At 39.0% G+C, this 20,912-nt stretch overlaps 1 protein-coding gene across 1 annotated transcript in view; it reads right to left on the bottom strand.

Moving 5' to 3' along the window:
* Positions 1-20,912, bottom strand: part of UST (uronyl 2-sulfotransferase) — a 251,518-nt gene that overhangs the window by 106,093 nt on the left and 124,513 nt on the right. The window contains exons 6-7 of the mRNA XM_067293545.1: positions 9,454-9,551; positions 6,448-6,605 (exon numbers count right to left, since the gene is read on the bottom strand). Coding sequence (XP_067149646.1) covers positions 6,448-6,605; positions 9,454-9,551 — 256 coding nt within the window. The remainder of the gene's footprint in view (positions 1-6,447; positions 6,606-9,453; positions 9,552-20,912) is intronic.

Here is a 20,912-nt window from a genome sequence, read left to right as displayed (position 1 = left end):
TATCACTGATTGGTGCATCCACTAACTTCAGGGTATCCCAGATCAAGCAGTCTGATTTTGTTCCTGCTCTCTAAACCTTATTTTCACAGCTGAAGAGTGAAATCAGCAGCTTTTGATCAGCATCTTTACAAAGTGAACCCAGGAGCAGAGCCTCTGTGGTACGTGGACTAGAATGTCCGTCTTAGATGCTATTGACTGATGGGAAGCAAACTTCCTTCAGGGTCTGTGCTCTGACCCCTTCTCTTTCCCTGTCTTTCTTGCACACAGAGAACTGGAAATTGTTTCACAATACAAAAAAACCCCAAAACAAAACAAAAACAAAAACCAAACAACCCCTTCTCCCCAAAAAATAAACACTTTACCTAGATCTAAAACTGCTTGTTTTACCATACACATTGTTTTAAAGCATTCTTCTAGGTAATTTTGAAAGTTCAGACTTCAGAGGGAGAAGAAGGAATGGTTCGGTCACATTTCCTATTTTTATTTTTAGAACAGGATGTTGGGTGGTAAAGAAGAAAACGCCACCCAGGCAGAATGTATATTCACATGTGTTATTACCACTAGCGCAATGTTTAAGTCCCCTGAAAGTCCTAAAAAAGCAGGGAAATTACACCACCTTCTGGACAAATCCTATTAAGTCACACATACAATTTGCTTCACATAATGGACAGGAACATGCCATGGAAGCAGTTGGCTACTTCAAGTCCAGCTTCATATTCTACCTCCACAAATTTTGGAATTTTCCTTTTCTATAGAAGACTTTCATATACAGCGATTCCTCTTTAGAGGATTACTCAGAGAGAAATAAGAAAGCTGTGCAAAGCAAAAGAAAAGGCAGGAGTGAGAGGCAAAAGAAAAGAAAGCATTTTTGGAGAATTCTAACTTTTTGAGCATTTGAACATATTCAAAGTTTTCCCAATCTATGTTTTAAGAAAGTAATGGATACAAAGACGCAAAAAATCTGAATTTAAACTTAATTTCAACAAAACTGTTTTCTTCTCACATCAAGGGTGGAGATGCTTGTAGAGAGAAAGATTTTGTATGTGTGCACAGGAGATGTGCCTATCTATTCCCTTTCTACCTATCCACTCAAATCTCTGCCTTCTCCAGAAAGTACTGCCCAGGAGAAGTGGGTAGAATATTAGAAGCTGCAGATCACTTGTCTTATTTTTTACTTCTTTTCATTTTATTCTGAGCAAAGGCAGAATATAAGGTGATCACTGTCCAAAGATGCTGCCCCCAAAGCACTGCAATCTTCAGCATGGTGTAAAGGCTTCTGTAGTTCATCTGACCCTTTTCCTAACTTCACCAAAGAAGGCTTCATCAGCATCTGCCTCACTTGTCCTCAGCCTTGCAGTAAAGACAAATGACAGCATCTCCCTCCTTACTGGGGTTAAAGAAAAGGAGAAACTCATAAATAAAACCATCAAGTTTGTGTCACTGGCACTGATGAACACAAAGATTTTAAAGGATCAGTATGTTTATATTACTTGGGATAATATTACCACCATAAATAAAAACATTCCCTGTAAATGTGATTTTTAAAAGAGGTGCAGTCACCTTCACACTGTGTTTTTTTAAAAAGCACATCATTCTACATTTTATTCCAACAGTAAATTTTGTTCCAGCTGACAGCAAGAGTAATTTCATTATACTCAGAAAAATCGATCATTTGAAAAGTCTTAATCAATTTTCTTGCTTTATAGTAAGATCTACACATTCGCTATTGCAAAAGTTAACTTCCAAGAACCAAAGATTTTTTTTTCCTGGTATTGGGGAGAAATGTTTTTAGGGCTTCTGGTGCCAAAGAAATTTTATGAGTTCTTACAGAAAGATGAGAGAAAAAGGGCCATTTCTGAGGTGATAAAAACATTTTTTATTGCCTATTCTTTTACATTAGATGCTATTAACTTTTACTCCATGTCAGAAAAGTTGAAAAGGCAGAAGAATATGCCATGCTTTGCTCTGTGTTGTGCATATTTTGTGTCCCTTAAAAAACACCGAATATCAAAACCCACACACGCCCATTTAAAAAGAAACTGTGTAAGCTTTCTCTGCTTTCTGGCTACTAGCCAGACTACGGAAGTGAGCTATACCCAGCAAAAATGAACAGGACTGACCACTACTTTTCGTTCAGTTGTGCTCCTGAGTGAGGAGATATTTCGCATGTGAAGTTACTCCCTAACTATTTCAGGCCTTTCACAGAATTAAGGAGGGCCTAAGTGCCAGGCTTAGGTTTACCCATTAGATACAGAAGTTCCCTCTCTGTGGTTGGGATACAGTTGTCAGTTTTCTCCAAATTCTGAAGCATATCTAACCAAAGCTCTGCAATCGGAACCAATCTGCTCAGATGGTCAGAGAAAAAGAAAGACAAAATAGTGAGCAAATTTTACCGCGTTAGCAAAGAAATCTAGTAAACAAAGTAGCATTTCTTATTCTCCACTATCCCACACACGCTTTTGATTTTTCTCCCTATCTGTTGTCAAAGGCAGTCCTGGCTGCCAAGTCAGGAGGTGTTTGTTATTTTGGACGAGATAGGCACAATAAAAGAGTTCCTTCACAACATTTGACTTGATATCAACATTAAGCAAATAATTAATTTCAAAGAGAGAGTGGAAAAGGAAAAGAAAACAGGAAACCCATAGCTTTAATGTATTCTACAAGATTGAGAGATTGGTTCCAATGAAAACTTTACCACCAAACAGAGCTTTCATATTTCATTGCACATTGTTATAAAAATATGCAAGTCATAAAATACTTGGCATATGGATTAGCTGAAGGTAACATTTTTATTAATGCAATGAAGAAAAATACTCTCCTTGTGTTCCGTGTCACAAAAATTTCCTATCTTGCAGACTTGATAACTTTTTTAAACTCAGAAAATTCAAGAAAAATTTATGCATATTTCAAACTGTAAGTGAGGTTAACACAATCAAAAAGAAAAGTCAGCACAGAATAAATACACAGCAGCTGGCAAGGCAACGGTATTAAAAATCTCAATAACCAATTGTTAGTGATAATGACTTAAGAGGCCAATTACATTTCATTCTTTTCTTTAAAACATTCCCTTCCTTCATATTATCCTCTTACCAGCTTACACAAAACAAAACGAAATAAATCACTAGCATCACTGACAAAAGCACTCAAATCATATTGAATTGAACTATTATCTCTGTCATTATATGTAGACAGATGTCCACACTCACATTTGTGTTCTGTGATGTAAATGTTCCATTATTTATCTGATCAATACTGTCATAGTTTTACTGATCTTATGTTTCAGAATAGTACCAAAGCACTATTAAAAAAGTAAAAAAAAATGAAAAGTCTCTAGGCTTTGTTTTCTTGCTAGGAGGATGACAGCAAGCAAGAGTTATCTTAATAAATGCTATTGAATGATGTCTCAGATGATAAATTCTACTACAGACAAAGAAGGAACAAAAGAGAAGTTTGAGTATGGCTTGCATAGTTAAGAAAAGCAAAGATGAGAAAAACAAAGTCTACAGCTTTCTTGATTTCCATTAGCATCAACCTAGACTGAAGGTTCCTGATAATAAGAAGTTCACTTGGATGAGAGCTGTAGTGAGCTGGTGTCACTCAGTGCATCAGGAACAAGGCAGGAGGGTCCCAGCTTTGGGAAGGAGAAGAAGCTTAGCCCAGAACTCCACAGATGTATCTTAAACACTTTTCAAGGGATCTCCAAGCAGCCTTCAGGCCTGGACAGCACAGCAAAAAGTGCAGCTGCAGGCACGTCCAAACGTCACCCTCTGGAGCCCATGGCATTTTATGGGCTTGACCACATCCAGTGGCTTACTACCTACAGTAGGAGGTAAGTTGCTCTTAATTTGGTTTAGATCATGACATCGGTGGGATGACAATCACCTATTTCTTACTTTACTTTCCAGTTTATGTATACCACTAAAGAAATACTGGATGGAAACTTTCTTCCTTCAGCTACCTTCTGCTTCAAAGTAGCTCTATAAATCCAATTTTTGAAATGAGTCTAATCCAGAATCACTTATTGCAGTGGATTCTGGTGCAGGGATTCACTAGCCTGGCAATATATTACCTTTCTGTACAGGGACCTTCACTGTATTTTTCTCATCTCAATATATTCAGTTTTTAAAAATAAGTTCTCAAAAAGCTTTATCTGCTTTATACAAAGAGAGGAAAGACTGCCATAATAAACTTCTGAATCTCAGGTGGAGCAGCAGGTTAGCTTACAAAACTGTAAATTGTACAGATTTAATTTGTAAGTATTAGTCACAATAGAAGCAATCTTTTGAATGGCACCATATCTGGCCCTAAATATCTGCTGCTTTGTGGGCCACCACACAGAGAGAATAATGTCTCTTCTTCCCAGCACTTCAAGATGCAACAGCAGAGGGTGTTGCAGATCAGGTCTAAGGTGCATTGAGGAGAACCATGTAGCAACTCTTACACAGCACTCAAGGTTTTCCCCCCCCCCCCCCCCTTTCCATTCTGGCTGATTTTGCTAGTCTTTTATAAGCATTAGCACCAATCACAAACAATCACAAAAGAAATATGACTAAAAGAAAAAATGTGCAATTGAACAAAAGAGTAGAGAGGAGAGAGTAAACACAAGGAAACTGTTTCTATTCTTCCTTGACAATAAGTGACTGGAAAAAATAAAGCTTAATCCACATGGGGAATACTGAAGAAAATAAATGAATCTTTAGATAAGACAGGCCTTACACAAGAAATCCCAGAGCAGAAGAAATCACTGTGGGATCACAAATATGGGATCAAACCTCCCACAGGTATTAGAATATACAGAGAAGAGAAAGATTATCCAGCACTTAAGGATCCTGGGACATTACTTATTTCACATCTGACAATTTCAAGGTCACCTTGATGAAAATCGAGACCCTATTGTGCTATTTGCTAGCTCCCCACGTTGTGAGAGAAGTGAAAATCTATGATGTAGAGAACAACAGAAAAAATCTTATGGTTTCCCACTGAGAAATCTGCTGATTGCAAAGAGAGCCTCCTTCTATTGATTCCCTGCCTCCTTCTGGGATGATATCCCTACGGAAAAAACTGAGACTGAATCAAACCTTTAGGAAGACTTCCACATTCTACAAAAACGGGCCTTTTTATGCTCTAAATTACAAAGCAAAGAGAATTAACTGACCCAAAAACTGGGCACTGCTCTTGTGTCAATTCCGTACCACACTCTCCTCCTGTCTGCTATTGAGTAAAAATAGCTCTATGACTGGATGTAGCATTGCAACGAAGTAATAAGTACAGTTTTAAAACAGCTGCCTTCTCTGCCTAATTGCAAGCAGCTAATTTAAATGGTTTTAATGACTCACTGAAATCATGTTTAGTGCAGGAATATCACCCTTCCCCTACAGTATCTGTATCATTGCTAAATACAAAGTTTTCAAAGATGGGTTCTGGTTGCAGGGATTGGGGGAGAGTCACCCACTGAAACCCCTAATTTCTCCAGAGTGACTGATCACTATTATCACTGGCTCTTGACTGAGAGCAGCTCTAAGCTGCATGCATTACAAACAAAAATCAGTGTTTGATTCATGTGTTTTTAATATACTACTTGCTATAAAACATACATTTCAGTGGCTGTAGTCATTTGACACTGACATGAATGCAACCAAGTCCCCAGGCAAGAAGGGAAGTTTTACCCCTCTTTGGTTCACAGGAGCTTGATGGCCCAGTGAAATGTAAGCAGGAAATCAGTTCTGTCAAAATGACGTGTGCAGTTCCACAGCAGTACAGTATTCCTTGGTTTAGGCATAGGACACAAGGCTGTCTTCTAAACAAGCTAGCAATAAATAAGCATTGGGAGAACACAGAAAAGAGAAAACCCTTTCAGACTCGACTTTGGGTACAAATCAAATTAAGGGGTAGATTAAGTGCTCTCTGCTTTCATTTCTCTACTTGAATCTTTTTTCTGACCATGCTTTCTACTTAACGTGCTATAAATAAGCATTCTTACTTGTGCTTTACCTAAACTCAGTTCAAGTGAAGGGTGATTTCAAGATAACTGGTTAATATCACAGCACTTGTTAGTCAAGGTTGAGGGAAAATAAATACTCTGGTACGAAAGTGTCCAGCTCCCCACATCATTTCTTCAAAGTTTCTTTAGGTACGTATCCCCTGACACCTTTTTGAGAGCAGGTATGACAGAATTAAAAGAAGAAAAGCCACTTGTGTGATAAACTTTCCGGTGTGAGGCAAGATCATTGGAGCACTGAGTGCTTGCCCAGGAATGCAAAATACACACTAAAATTAAGAATAAAAGCAGAACATGTCCCCTTTCCCCATCAATCAAATCCATTCCCTGAAAGGGAGATAAATCTCTTTATGGACTGAATAAGACATAGACTTACCTTTGAGCAGTCAGCCTTGATGCAGATTTTGCCAAAGTTTCTGTAAGAATAGATTTTCAATGGAAAAAGTTACCTGGGTTTTTGTAGATGCTAAGCACATCCTTGAAATAATGAGGTAAGAATCTTTCTAATAAAAGCAGCACATCCTCCAGCTCTTCCAGAATCCCCACAAGCAGAAAATTTTCATTAACGTTCAGCTTTGCTCTTTCAAGGGCCCACTCACCAGGCTCCCTATATGAAATTAAAAGAGGGAGAGGAAGGGAGGAGAAAAAAAGAGAATGGGTCTTTAAATGTGCATTTGCCTTGGAAATTCAAACTAAAAACACAAATGCAGGAAAAGCTGTTCAGTGTTTGGTGCTGTACTTCCAATAGAAAATAAAAAGGCATCTATGTGGCTTACAGAGCATTTCCACAAAACATTTAGACTCGTTTTGGCATGTGAAAACACGATCACTTTAAAATGAGGTTAAACAATGTACAGGAGTACTCAGTTTTCTAGACATCTTCTACTGAGATATTTAAAACCTCATACTTGTGAAATCATGTATTTCTACTCAGAAGCATGACCCTGTCCATCTCACTGGAGGAATGGCTTCCCTAGGTGGTGAACAGCTCTGGGGAAATGGCAGGGTCCCCTGAAAAACACAAGAGGAGCTGCTGCAAGCAATCACTGTCTTTTATTACTCAGTAAAAAGCACATAGGAATCTACCAGCCTCTTTCCTGCCTTGTCATTAATTTAAGCTTCTGCCAAAGTCTCCAGGACCTTCCCTTTCTCTTTCATTACCCCATGACTGCCCTGTGCTCTGCTACCAGATGTGCATTTGTTTGCTCTGACTGATACCTGTTTTGAAGATCAATTTAAGGTTATTCTGTGTTTCCCCCATTGAGAGAAACTAGTAGGAGACCAGTAAATTTTTATGCTTCTCTCATAGTTTCATGGAAGCACCATTAAGTTAAACAAGGACATGAATCCTAAATCACTTAGATTAAGTCATATTAATTTATGTCTCTGGGAGCAGCAGTCAGCATTCCTATTGATAAGGGACATGCTCAGTGCCCCAAACTAAAGCTTCACAGGTTACAGCTGGGATGACGAGTATTTGAGTCATATATGCTACCTGAGAGTGGCCAGAGATGGCACCTCTTCCCTGACTCCCATTAGGCTATTGCAAATGCTATGTCCCAGTGAGTTTACAGTTGTCAAAAGCTCTTTGGATAACATGTGGAAAAGCTTATTACTTTACACTCCGGCTTGGTTTACTTCATTTCACTATTTTTTCCAGAGACCTTACCCATGCCTTCCTTTTGAATTTGTTTAATTAAACCTGTACTTTTTCAAAACAGTCCATTTAGAACAGTTTATCATTCCATTCTTTGCATGGGCCCATTTTCTGGAAGAACACAATGTCCTAACAAATAGACTATGATCGTCCTTCTTCGAGCTCCTTGTGAGATTAGGAAGTAGTTTAAGGCAGTGCTGGGATGCTGGGCAGGTGTGAGAAAGGAGAAGACAAGGGCTTGTGCTGCAATTGATCATATGAGACATGCTCCTGACCCCATGGGGGAAGCATGGGGAGGTGGTTTCCTGATCATCTCCTCTCTGCTACAATGCAGTTCATTCATATGTTCAAAGTCACAGAACGCAATGTAGCAAGGCTGCTATTTTCAATCCTAAACAGGTTTTGTCGGATAACCATGCTCCCAGAGCAGTTTGCCTGACAGCTGAGTTAGATCCCAATGGGAAATCAGCTCACAGAAGTGGATGTACAATGTGATAGTCTCTGCATCCAGCATAGCAGGGATGAGGGCTGGATCCAACATGCCCAAACTGCTCACCCTGTCTGTGGTCTTCTCTTTAGTGAACATTTTCCTTGGGGTCTGGCAGGCGAGAAGCCAGCTGCAGGCCAGATGAATTGTGTTGGAAGCTATTCCCTGATACTGCATTTCCTGAGGACGTGGTAGGTATGGTCCCCTCAAGTCATGACTGCGTATACATATCCATTGCCTGCCCAAGATATAGACAGGCTATGTAATATGACAAGCACATATCTGATCTTGCAACAGGAAATGTGCATACGTGCTGTTAAATGTGACTGGATGTGTACCCACCACATGGCCAAAACCAGTATGTATTCATCTCTTGCCCTGGGCCTGAACAGACAACCATCAAGTATTTCAGTTGAGCAATGGACATCTGGTAACACTATGGAAGCTGTGTGGTCTTTCTCAGCAAATTCCCATGTGGATTTAGGATCTCCCTTTGAAATTATACTCTTAAAATCATGTCCTACTCTTTTGGTGGGCAGAACATGCAGTATTCCCAGTGAGGCCATGACTTCTTTGAAAAAGCAGATCTTACCATCCGACTCCTCACATTCAGCTGAAGAGGCAGTAATGTTGAAGTTGATCTTGAAATTTTAATTTTAAAGACATGCTACTTTTCAGATTTGTGGCAACAGCAGGAAAGGGACCTATAAAATGCTATGAAACAGTATTTCAATATACTGTTCAGAACTCCCTAGAGACTTGTTGTGAAAGCATTTACGCGAGTCACTGTTGTTAATGGGACTACTCATTTACACAAGTTAAATACGCACCCATAAACATTTGCAAAATACTTTAAGAGAAAAGTGTGTAATGAAAATAAAATCATGAATGTGTTTTGTTTCTTAATTAGACCCTCATTTATGCCAAAATACATTTTTGGAGGATTTTACAGCAAAGACACTTTGAAAATAAGATGTGGGAATGAACACATTTTCACTTGTTAGCACTGCTACAAAAAAGCATGGCTTTTGTAAGAAATTTTTGAAGATACATATAATTATTCCATTATGGAGCAGTGGTAAAAACCTAATACATATATCTAGATTTGGTTAATTATTCAAGTGTGAAATCAGCAAAAACGGACATTACTATTTGCATCACCCTTCTTACTCCAAAATGTATGCATGCAATTACCCCATACAGTCACATTATACATACACTTTTCTCTTGTACTTCAAATAGCTGTTGCCTCTGCTTTAGACAAAAAGTTGGCAACCACTATCACTTAACAAATACCTTGTACACATTTACCTGCATCTTGGATGCTGTCCACAGAAATATGGTATGATGTAAAATAACCTGGGATTGGAACATTCAGGGTAGTTTTCAAGGATACATACATTGATGTCCTGTGGGGAACAAAAAAGAAAATGAGGCTGAAGACTGTGTTTTCCCTACTCTATTAACACTTGTTTTCTTTATCTCATATTTCATACAGTCATCTCAGAATGAAAGAATTGTGCTGAGGTCATACCAAGTACCTTAAAAATAACTTGGTCATTTTAATACTTTTGAATTTTATTAGAAAGCTAAAGGAGGAAAAAAAAAAGTTATTTTGTGCTATAATGTCTTGCTGCAAATCACACAATTTTTATACTGGGATTCATGCATGATTCAAAACAGGACACATGGATGACCTACAGATTAAATTTAAATATTTAAAATATTCAGGACATTATTTTCTAATTCTTCTTCTTTCTAAATATACTCTGGGGAAAACCTGAAGTAGCCAGAATAAATCAAATTGAGACAATAATTTTTTATTATCCTGCTTCATACAATAACTGCACTGAACAACTGTAAACTCTAATTCACAGAGCTTGCTCTTTATATAAAAGCATATATCACCTTTGATTACAACTCAGTATGTTCCTCAGATGTTCAGAATTGATCCTCTTGTGTAAACCCTTACTGAGAAAAGAGCTGATTAGAAACTCTTTATCATTTTTCTGATTTATCATTAATCTAAGGAGGAACTACTTATCATTTTTCAAAGACTTGGCATGCTACTAAATGCTGAGGAACTGCACCCCATTTCTAGTTTTATTTTAGCTCAATAATAAAGACACCTTCAATGGAGTTGAATTCTATTATCCCTAAATATCCTAAGTATCCTTATTCTCCAAGTAGATCCACCGATTCCAGAGAGACTTTTGGAGGAAAAAAAGCATAATACAACATAAGCAAAGATGAAAGAATCTCATCTTTGCAAAGTAATCTTTCTTTTCATTCCTGTTTAAACACACCTGCTTGTATGACGCAATGGGCTGCACACACATTAATAACAAACCAATGACTAATCAAATACATACTTCATCAAGTAAATAAAACATGATGGAGAACATTTCAGTAGGTAACATGTCATCTGAGAGCCAGAATTCCTCACCAGTCTGAGAGATATTCAGAGCATTCCAGTGTCAGTGAGAAATGAAAATTCCCATGGCAGTGCAGGAAACTCATGTTCCAGATAGCAGAAGCACCAGGTTTACTCTGTGGTCAAAGGACTGCCCCTTTTCAATCTCTGTTTACTACTGCTGCTGTAAAAAGCAGCATTACTTACTGACATATGATATGCATTACAGCTGCTGGATGGCTCTAATACATTTACAGCACCTGCTACCCTTTCATATTTTAATGTATTCATAATTTGTGAAATAAATCACCAGCAACCACCCATCCCCTCCGAGGAGATTTTACTTGATGATAATTATGCAGCTTCATGATCCGTGAAATCATAATTTTTATCAAGAGGTGGGACAAAAGAAAGGGTGGCCTGAGGTATACTCCAGTGTGAAGCATTTATCAGTGTATTAATTATTACAAAACTTAAACATACCTAAATGAAGCTCTTCTTTTGCTGCTGACGTGATTTATAGGAATTTCTGTTTTTTCTGAGCACAAAAAACCAAGGTGAAATTACATTATTCTAGGCAATGTTATTCTGTTATCCTAAGCAATGTTAACACTACATTTTCCATTAACAGCTTGTTTCCCTAGCAGGTCACAGATCTTTTAGGGCAGATAGTTTTGTTGCGGAGATAAAAAGTCCAAGGTGACAGACGACAGCTTTTCTCATTTAAATCACTTGAAGAGCATTAAAAAAAATAATAATAATTGAAACATGGCCAAAAAAGATCCAGAAAGAAAGCAACTTTGATTACAACCCTCTACACTAAAAAGGAATTCTTCTTTATTCCTCAGCTATCAGCTATAATCTACATTGATTGCATTCAGCTGGGTTTCCATCTCCACAAGGACATAGGGCCTCTCATGAACCATCCCTGGGCCCCTTACACACCCTGTCTATTGGGCCCTACGTGCTTCTTGCTGCAAGTAACAACAGAAACAAAATTTTTTTCATAATGCTTTATCTTTCCATTACTATTACAATTTAACTTAAATAGCACCAGTAATGTCTACTTCCTTCTTCCCTAAGACTGTTTCTCATATGAAAATCAAGACCTGCTCTAATCTATCACTCTGTGAACCAGCCAACTACTGATCTATCAGAAATGTATAAAAGATAAGTTAATAATATTTTTGTTTATTTTTTAAGTTAATAAGAAACCAACCATTTTATTGGCCATAGCAAGTTCATATATGCAATAAGAGAAAGTCTGCACAGGATTAAAAAGTTTTCTTGGATGAGAAATTTCTTCTGGAATGTGAATACTATCATAAAACTGTAAACTTCAAAGCACTTACTGTAAAACAATAAGTCTTTAATTTTCACAGAATCACAGAATGGTTGAAATTGGAAGAGGCCTTTAGAGATCATCTAATTCAACCCCCCTGCACAAGCAGGGTCACCTAGAGCATGTTGCACAGGATTGTGTCCAGATGGCTTTTGAGTATCTCCAAGGATGGAGACTCCACAACCTCTCTGGGCAACCTGTTCCAGTGCTCAGTCACCCTCTCAGTAAAGAAGTTTTTCCTCAGATTCAGACATAATTGCTTGCACTTCAGTTTGTGCCTGCTGCTGCTTGTCCTGTCAGTGGGCACCACTGAAAAGAGTCTGGCCCCGTCCTCTTTACACCATCCCTTCAGATACTTATACACATTGATAAGATCCCTCCTCAGTCTTCCCTTCTCGAGCCTGAGAAGTCCCAGCTCTCACAGCCTTTCCTCAGGAGAGATGCTCCAGGCCCTTCATCACCTTAGGAGCCCTCCGCTGGACTCGCCCCAGTAGATCCACGTCTCTCTTGTACTGGGGAGCCCAGCACTGAACCCAGCACTCCAGATGTGGCCTCACCAGGGCTGAGTAGAGGGGGAGAATCACCTCCCTTGACTTGCTGGCAACACTCTTCCTGATGCACCCCAGGATACCATTGGCCTTCTTGGCCACAAGGGCACATTGCTGCCTCATGCTTAACTTGGTGTCCACCAGCACTCCCAGGTCCTTCTCCGCAGAGCTGCTTTCCAGCAGGTCAACCCCCAACCTGTACTGGTGACTGGGGTTATTCCTCCCCAGGTGCAGGACCCTGCACTTGCCTTTGTTGAACTGCATGAGGTTCCTCTCCGCCCACCTCTCCAGCCTGTCCAGGTCTCTCTGAATGGCAGCACAGCCCTCTGGGGTATCGGCCACTCCTCCCAGTTTTGTATCGTCGGCAAACTTGCTGAGGGTGCACTCTGTCCCTTCATCCAGGTCATTGATGAAGAAGTTGAACAGGATCGGATCCAGCATTGACCCCTGGGGTGCACCGCTAGCTACAGGTCTCCAACTAGACTTTGGGCCACTGATGACAACCCTCTGAGCCGTGCCATTCAGCCAGTTTTTAATCCACCTCCCTGTCTGCTCATCTAGCATGTAAAATTTTGCTTGCAAATACTCCTTTGCAAATACTGTACCAGACGAAAAAAGGTTTGATCTTAGATTTGAAAGTTTGGTTTTTTTTTCTAATATAAAATTCCAACAATACTAATAGAAATACATTTTTCCTCAGTAGAAGGAACAGGTAAGTTAAAAAAAAAAAAATTCTTGGGCTTAAAAACATTCCCTATTTGTTGATTCTCACTGTCTCAACCAAAAATTACAGGAATGCCAGCTTCTGCCATTGATGTATGGCAATTCTTCTTAATATCACTAACAATATAAAATGAGGAATCATAACTCAAATACATACATGTCTTGCAAATACTTTTCCATTAATCTATGGGGAGTCATATAAACAGCCTTTCCTTCTCTCACAATCAAAATGAAAAATATGAGTCTTTCCATGCCCTGCCCAACTGGGATACTGCAACTTCTATGATGCAATCAGAAGAGACTCTACTCACAATCCAGTCACAGCGTATGTTCCTTATTTAAGCCTGAAGGTAACAGATGTGAAGTTAAGGTGTGTCATAAGGCTACAGAGGAAGCAGTGAACTAAATAAATACTTTTCAAGTAGCAACAGAACCATAAAAGGAAATGAAATAAAATTATGTGGAAAACCCATGAGTGAGCCCAGTCTATGGTGACCTCTCTTGCTTAAAAGGCTGTTCTTAATACACTGCTACAGTCAAAAGCACAGTCTAGTCCTCACCATGGGCAGCCAAGGAAAATTTTTGCACTCTACTGAGAGCCCTCAGAATCCTCTAACTGCTTTTTAACTTTTTAAATGTTTTCTCACATACTTGTTCGGTATTTGTAAAGAGGTCAAGCTGACCATTACATCCTTATGGCAGCGTTGCATCATATGAACTAAATACAACTACACTGAAATACTGACTACTCTGACCCCTGGCTAGGGAGTTCTGAGTAGCCACAGAGCAATGAGAAAGAAAATGGAAACAAGATGGCTCAGAAAACAGCTTGCAAATGTAAATAAGAATTGAAAGAAGGAAAGGCATGATTTCCTACTTTGTAAGGCTGCAGAAATACATACCTTGCTCCAAAGACACTGTAAAGTCAAGGTATAGTCGGAATTACAGTTTTTAAACACAATTGTAATATGACTTCTTGTTTGTTATTTAGCAACACAAGTCATTTACATATTTCTGTGGAAAATAAATTACAATGCAATACATAATTTTAACCCTAAGTAAAGAAGTTTTCACTCAGGTGATATTTTATGTTCCTATTCGTCTCAATCAAATATTTGGATAATTACAGCTGCACAGTATCATGAAGACCTGTTTGTTTCAAATTCTGGAGGCATCTGGTACTTGCTCGTGAACCTAGACAAACAGCATTGGCAGCAGATCACCTTGAGGTCCACAGGCACTGGGTGTCACTTCCCAACTGCCAATACAGCTGAAGCTGAGCAGCTCCTCGCCCATGCTATTCTGGTATTGAGCCCCTCCAAGAAGGACTGCCAGTTGTAGTGGGTTGTGCCAAACTGTGTGGAGTTTTCTGAGACATCTAAATGTCCCCTGGACACTGCAGCAAGGTGACCAAATCTATTCTGACACCAAAGGCAGACTCCCAAGCAAGAAGTGGGTACTTCAGGGTGGAGCTCCACAAGATGGCAGAGCTGATCTAGCTGTAGGTTTCTGTCCCCAACCACCCCTTCACACTAGCCCCTTGACTCCTGTGCAAGCTCCACCAGCTCAGCAAAGCGATAGAAAACCTTTTTCTCTATATTTGGCTGGTCTTCTTCCAGGACAGTGAGCAAAATGGGCTTGTCTCAGCCCATCTCACAGAAATGCCATAATCCCCACTATAACACTGCTATTTAATGACTGTGTAGCATACATCCCACTGGAGTGATGCAGGTGATACCAAGTGACTTCAGGCACATGGTTCATTTCTTTTAGGTATTTTGTTAGTGCTATCATTGCAATGATGGGGAAGCAGTTGGTCACCAGATCATGCAGCCTCTTCTCACCAGCACTGCGATGTAACCGCCTGCTGCGCCCAAATGCTCCCACTGCGGCAATGCCGAAGCTCACACATATGCCCACCTGCTGTCAGGACTGGAGTCCATCCACACAAAGACAAAATGGATACCTCTACCTTTGACAAACACTGCATTTAAAGTTGAGTTAAGATTTCCATTTTAAAACTAGTTTTTAGTCACAGATAATATTCCTTTCAACTCTTTCTCACTTTGTATGTCTATTTTTTTTATGAGATACAATTTGGAATGCTTTTGTATAGCTTTTCAAAAGGCTTCACAGATATTTCATACTTTTGTAGGTATTCAAATTCCCTTCTTCCACATATCTGTCAGTAGTTGAAACGTTTTTTGAAAAATCTTTCATCTCTTAAATTCCCAGAAAAGCATCATTATCATTTCTTCTACCAACTGTTCTCCACCTTAACCTAAATCATGCATTGTATAAAAAGTAGCAGCAAAAGCAACCAGAGAATAAAGAGAAGAAAAGAGAAAAATTGAAAAATCAGTCTTCTCAACAGCAATACCTCTGTAATGCACAGTGTACTCATAGTGAATGATACAATGTAACAGCCAGAAACATCAGAAGAGTATCCTCTAAAAGGTTTCAGGGACTCTTAGCAGCAGTGTGTAGGAAAAGCAAAAGCACCCCATAGAGACAGTTTGTTTGATGCAAAAGGTTGTCCTCCAGCCACCTTACTTAAAGATCACTTAAAAACAGAAGTCTTCTTGTAAAACAAGGTAATGTGCTCTTAAAAATGGTTTGCTGAATGCTTTTTTCCCCCCAATGATTGTCACTCCCTATTATCTGGAAATTGATCCCCTCCCCCCTTTTTTCCCAATTCTTCAAATGCCTTCTATAACCACGTCTCTGTCAGCAAATCATGTGTTAACTATTCACTTTGACATGTGGGGCTGTTTATCTAAGACTTACCATCACGATTCTAGTGCCTGGGTGACCAGTTTTCACACAGGAGAGCAGAAATTGCGGACATCAAGAGATGGTGGCACAACGTTAACGTCAGCAGTCAAGGACTACTAAGGCCAGCCCTGCGCCTTGCTCAAAGCCCCTGGGAGACAATGAGAATGACTTGGAGGACGGACCCTGCTACACTTTTGTAAGTATTCACAGCTTTATTTGTGAAACTAATCTTATGAGAAGTTATGACATACAAAATTGTTTTGGGGAAACAAGACAACTACAAACAGAAACAACGCTCAAATGCTCACACGTTAGTTCTTTTCCTTATCGGCCTTTCAGACTAGTTAGCCACTGCCAGCTAAGAGGCCCCAAACATATTTTGTGCCCTCTCTGAGTGACGCATATTTGATATGCCCAGCGACTCATACAATGACCCAATATGGGGAATTGAAGCAAGTCAACCATGTATGTGAGAAAAAATATATTAAAAGGGGGAAAAGGGGAACATAAATCTCTCTGTTTTGAAATATCTTTCTTTAAAGAAATACACACTTTAAAAACTTCCCCCAAAATTCACTTTTCAATGCTTAGTCTAAATAAAATTAAAAGAAAAGAAGAATTTTTGTTCATTCCTTAGCATGATATTCTCTTCATGGGTAGGATTGCTCTACTTGCCTTTGAAATAAATGAGGGATTAGATGCCACTTGATCTTTGGTAAAAATGCACATTTTATATCCTCATTGCACTGACAATTGTGTGGTCAACTTGGTCTTCCATTTTAAAAAGGGATTTCAGTGCTGTAAGAACTTTCCTAGTGAAGATGTAGACAGCTGTAATGAGGACTATTTAGTAGCTATTCAAGAATCTCTCCCTGAAGTTTAATATGATAGTGATTCTGTGTATTTATATTCCCATCCCATAAAAAAATGCAAATTTATCATTTCGCCTTCCACCTTTCCTTTTTCTAAGCTCTTCCTTTTCTTCTCCTTGGGTCTTTTCAGAAAGTGCAAACATTTTAATGAGGGGAAAAAAAGGCGAATGGTACCAACACAGAGATTTGATGTACGGAGACTACAAGAGAGAAAGCTTTCACTTGTTGCAGTGAGGGAGAAGTCCACCAGCCATCTTGAGAAAGGGTGGAGGAAGTTGGTTGCAAATGCTTGTACTGGACTCGAGAAAATAGAATTTAAAAGGATTTGTGATTCTGTGATAAAATCTTGGCAAGCCTGGGGGTAATTTTCTTCAGTTTCATCTCTAGGTTTTTTAATGAGTTTTCACCCACTAGCATGTTTAGACCCAAAATGTATTTACCTCTGTATCCAAAACAATATCCAGACCAATTCGAATGCCTAGAGGTGTGACTACAGCTCAGACAAGCTCAAATAGCTTTAATCTCCATCACGTGGGTATCAGCTGTATAGCTGCAGGCCCCAGCAGCGTTTCACACCTCACCTTCGTGGCTGGGGGGGGTTCAGCTCCTGGGTGTAGAGTCACCCCCTAGGGACCCATTTCTTTGGTGCAGACAGAGCGTGCCACCATGCTGCGCCACTGAACAGCGGCAATTGCTTCTGCTAAGCCTTTTTCACCTATGTCTGCAAGTGCAGTTTACAGATTTATTACTAGTTATTTCTATTTCACACAGTCCAGGGTAGCTTGGACACATAATTAATGCTCCATTTGAGAGAGAGGACGGGGACAGAAAGTTTACAAGAACGTTGGCAGTTGAAGAGGATCTCGAGGTCAACCCTAAATATCAGTACAGGTAGTATCACAAGGAATATATGCATCTCTTGTTCCACTCCTCAATATTTCTGATAGTTTTTGTGAGTAACAGCATTGGTAGGACATTTATACTTACAAGTTAATGAAACTTCAGCTTGTTTCATAGTAGGAGATAATTTTTCTTCAACTAAAAAAGCCTGTACTGTAGAAGCACAACTATTCAAGAGAAAAGTCTGTTATGAAAATCTGGAGAAGTGTTAGGATTGGAAGCTTGGTTCACTTAAGTCTCTTTTAATGTTGCTCTAACAAGGAAACTTGACTTTTTAAAACTACCCTATGGTAGACTATGGCTTGCTTAGACTCCAACTGTGGTGTCTTTACATCAGGATAGAATTCTGGGGAGGGGGTTGTTTTATAAGGGATAATTGTGGGTTTTCTTTGAATTGATTTTCCACTTTTTTCTGGCAAAGGATATGTTTTTCATTTTTTCCCCCAGACCACATAAGCAAATATCCTGCCAACTTTAATTCCCACATTTTTCTTTTTGACAGACTCTTTTGGCTGGGCTGATTTGCTTGGTTTTTCTGCCAACAATGTATTCAGCTCTTCTTCCTGGCATCTTAGCAAGTGAAGCAGCAGCTAACAAAACAGCATCTTCTGCTAACCGTCTATAGTTTCCACTTAGCACAGGCATAAATTATTCATTCATATATATACTTTTGTTGGCATTAACATAGCAGAGGTGATCAACTCGGCCTACAACACCACTATTTGTATGTGACAAACATAAAATCCATTTGCAGATCCCTATTTTTAATTTATAAATACATACACCTAAATATTTTCTCACAGGCACATTACATCATTATCTCTCTTCCTTTATCAGAAATTGTATTATTAATTTGAAAAAGACAAATTTTACTAATTAGAATGGAACTTCTTCATCTTTGTAGATAGGGACCTTCTCATATCCTTCTCTTCCATCACTTTTGTATTTTTAATCTCAAACCTTCTTAGGATGGGAAATATATTAAAAAAGAAAGAAAGAAATTATGCCAAAAAAAAAAAAAAAAGAAAAAGGAAAAGGGAAACTGCTGCCTGCCAGCTGGAGGAAATGTATAAGCATTAAATAACAGTCCTGTTATAGAGGGTACAGATCCAGGGAAGACCAAAAATACAGAACCATTATACTGCAGTCGAGAATGAATCCCAGTGGCAACCAACAGCACTGAGACAGTACATCTGTTAATTCCGTTTACTAACAGCTTTTCATAAATGAACCTGGAAAATTAGTTTGCTCAGATGATGACCCTTAAGAAAGTTAATTAGGGATAGGATACTTTCAGTTCTGCAAATGCTGAACAAGCAATATTCTCCACCACACTGATTTCTCAACCCTCACTAAGGCGGAGTTGCTAGATGCTAGTGAACAGATGCTTGTGAGGAAAGCAGTGAGTTAACAGATAAATCCAGCAATTTATGCTCACAAAAGGTAATTCTGGAGCACAGAAAGTTATTCAGCTTCAGATCACCATCTCAGCCTGGTGATGACGACATGAAGTTAATGGGCTGGCAACGTACCATGAAGTTATCACTGGCAGGAGCGGTCACATATGGTAACAGGCACATCCCCTTGCCTGAATGTGGTAGGCAGCAAACTGGGCTGCTGCTGAGCCAGTGAGGAAACGCTGCTGCATTAACCAAAACAGAAAACTGAGTACCTTGAGAAGCCACCGAGTCCATCCTTTTTTTAAGGAAGAAGCAAGTTTATCTTGACTAGATCTGTCAAATATTTCTCCAATCTGTTCATAAAAATGTTCGTATCCTCTCTAACTCATATCAGTGCTTTACTACTCCTACAGTTAGAAATTCTTTACTAATATCTGATGTGAATACACCTCCATGTAACTTAAGACAACTCCTTTTTGTCTTAAGCTTAATGAATGCAACGAATAACTGAAGGACATCCTCTTTATAACACATTTTCACTTGTCTGAAGATTTACATCTCCATACAGTGTTTCCTTTTTAAGTTGCTCTTCTGGACTCTCTCCAAATTCTTAGAACATCTTTGTCTTTTTAAGTTAAAGTGTTCTGTCCTAAAACAGAACACTTTACTTAGACCTTTTCCTCAGCTCTGGGTAAAGCAGAAAAGACCTTGTCGGTGCCTTACCTAAGTTCTCTGCTGAACAAAAGAGAGCTATGGAGAGAATTAAGGAACAATTTCACATCTCTGGCTCCTTGTACCCAGCATCTGCTTTATTAAATGAAGTGCTGGATCCTAGAAACCATTTGTACTACTCATTAAAAAAAAAAAAAAAATCAAATTGCATGACAGATAGAGGAAATCATCTTATAAACACTGCAGAACATCAGCTCTCTAATACATGGCTCTATTAATGTTAAAAGCCTTACTGTCCAGCCAAGGATATTAATTATAATAGAAAAAAGAGAACTAGAATTCTGTGTGTATTGAATTGAGAGCAAGTTCTGCCCAGAAATGAGCAGTAATATGCATTTAAGAATGCTTGGAATGAAAAAAAAGTATGACAAGAAACATACCACAGGAGATCTGCGATGCTTTCCCATATAGAAAAGGTCTAGAGAGGGCACAAGTCAGAAAAAACAGTCTAAAAATGAGGCAACAGTCAAAGATGTTTTAGAAAAAATGGATAAAATGAACACAAATAAACTGCCAGAGCCAGTTAGTATTAGAAGACACTATAATGAAGAACACAACTAGCAAATACAAAAGGATATACAGAGGAAGAATCAACACAGTTTTAGCAAAGGAAGCTATTCCTCTCAAACTTATTGCAATTCTTTGACTCAGCCAATAAACAAATGATAAAGACAATCCTGCGTACCTAAATTCTCAGGAAGAAAAGTAGAGGAGGGGCTGACGAAGGATAGGAAACTAAGGGTAGGAACAAAACAGTCAGTTTTCTCTGTGAAAGGAGAACCTGAGTAGGGTTGCACAGAGATCTGTGATGAGAATTCTGTTGCTTATAACGAAGAAGGGTTAACAGTGAAGTAACAAATTTATCAGGGAATATTGGGGAGGGGGGGGAGGATAAGAAATCTGACCTCAAGGAGTTATGGAAAGATCCCATAATGATGAGTGATTAGGTGATAAATGTCGGAAGAAATCTGGTGCTGATAAAAGCGTAGCTCATTAAAACAAGATACTTCTGGTGACAAAGGCGTAACTGGGTTAGGAAATCTGCAAACTGAAGAATGTCAGAAG

Source organism: Apteryx mantelli, chromosome 3 (genome assembly GCF_036417845.1).
Source record: "Apteryx mantelli isolate bAptMan1 chromosome 3, bAptMan1.hap1, whole genome shotgun sequence".
Taxonomy (NCBI): domain Eukaryota; kingdom Metazoa; phylum Chordata; class Aves; order Apterygiformes; family Apterygidae; genus Apteryx; species Apteryx mantelli.
This window is presented reverse-complemented; position numbering and strand designations above follow the sequence as displayed.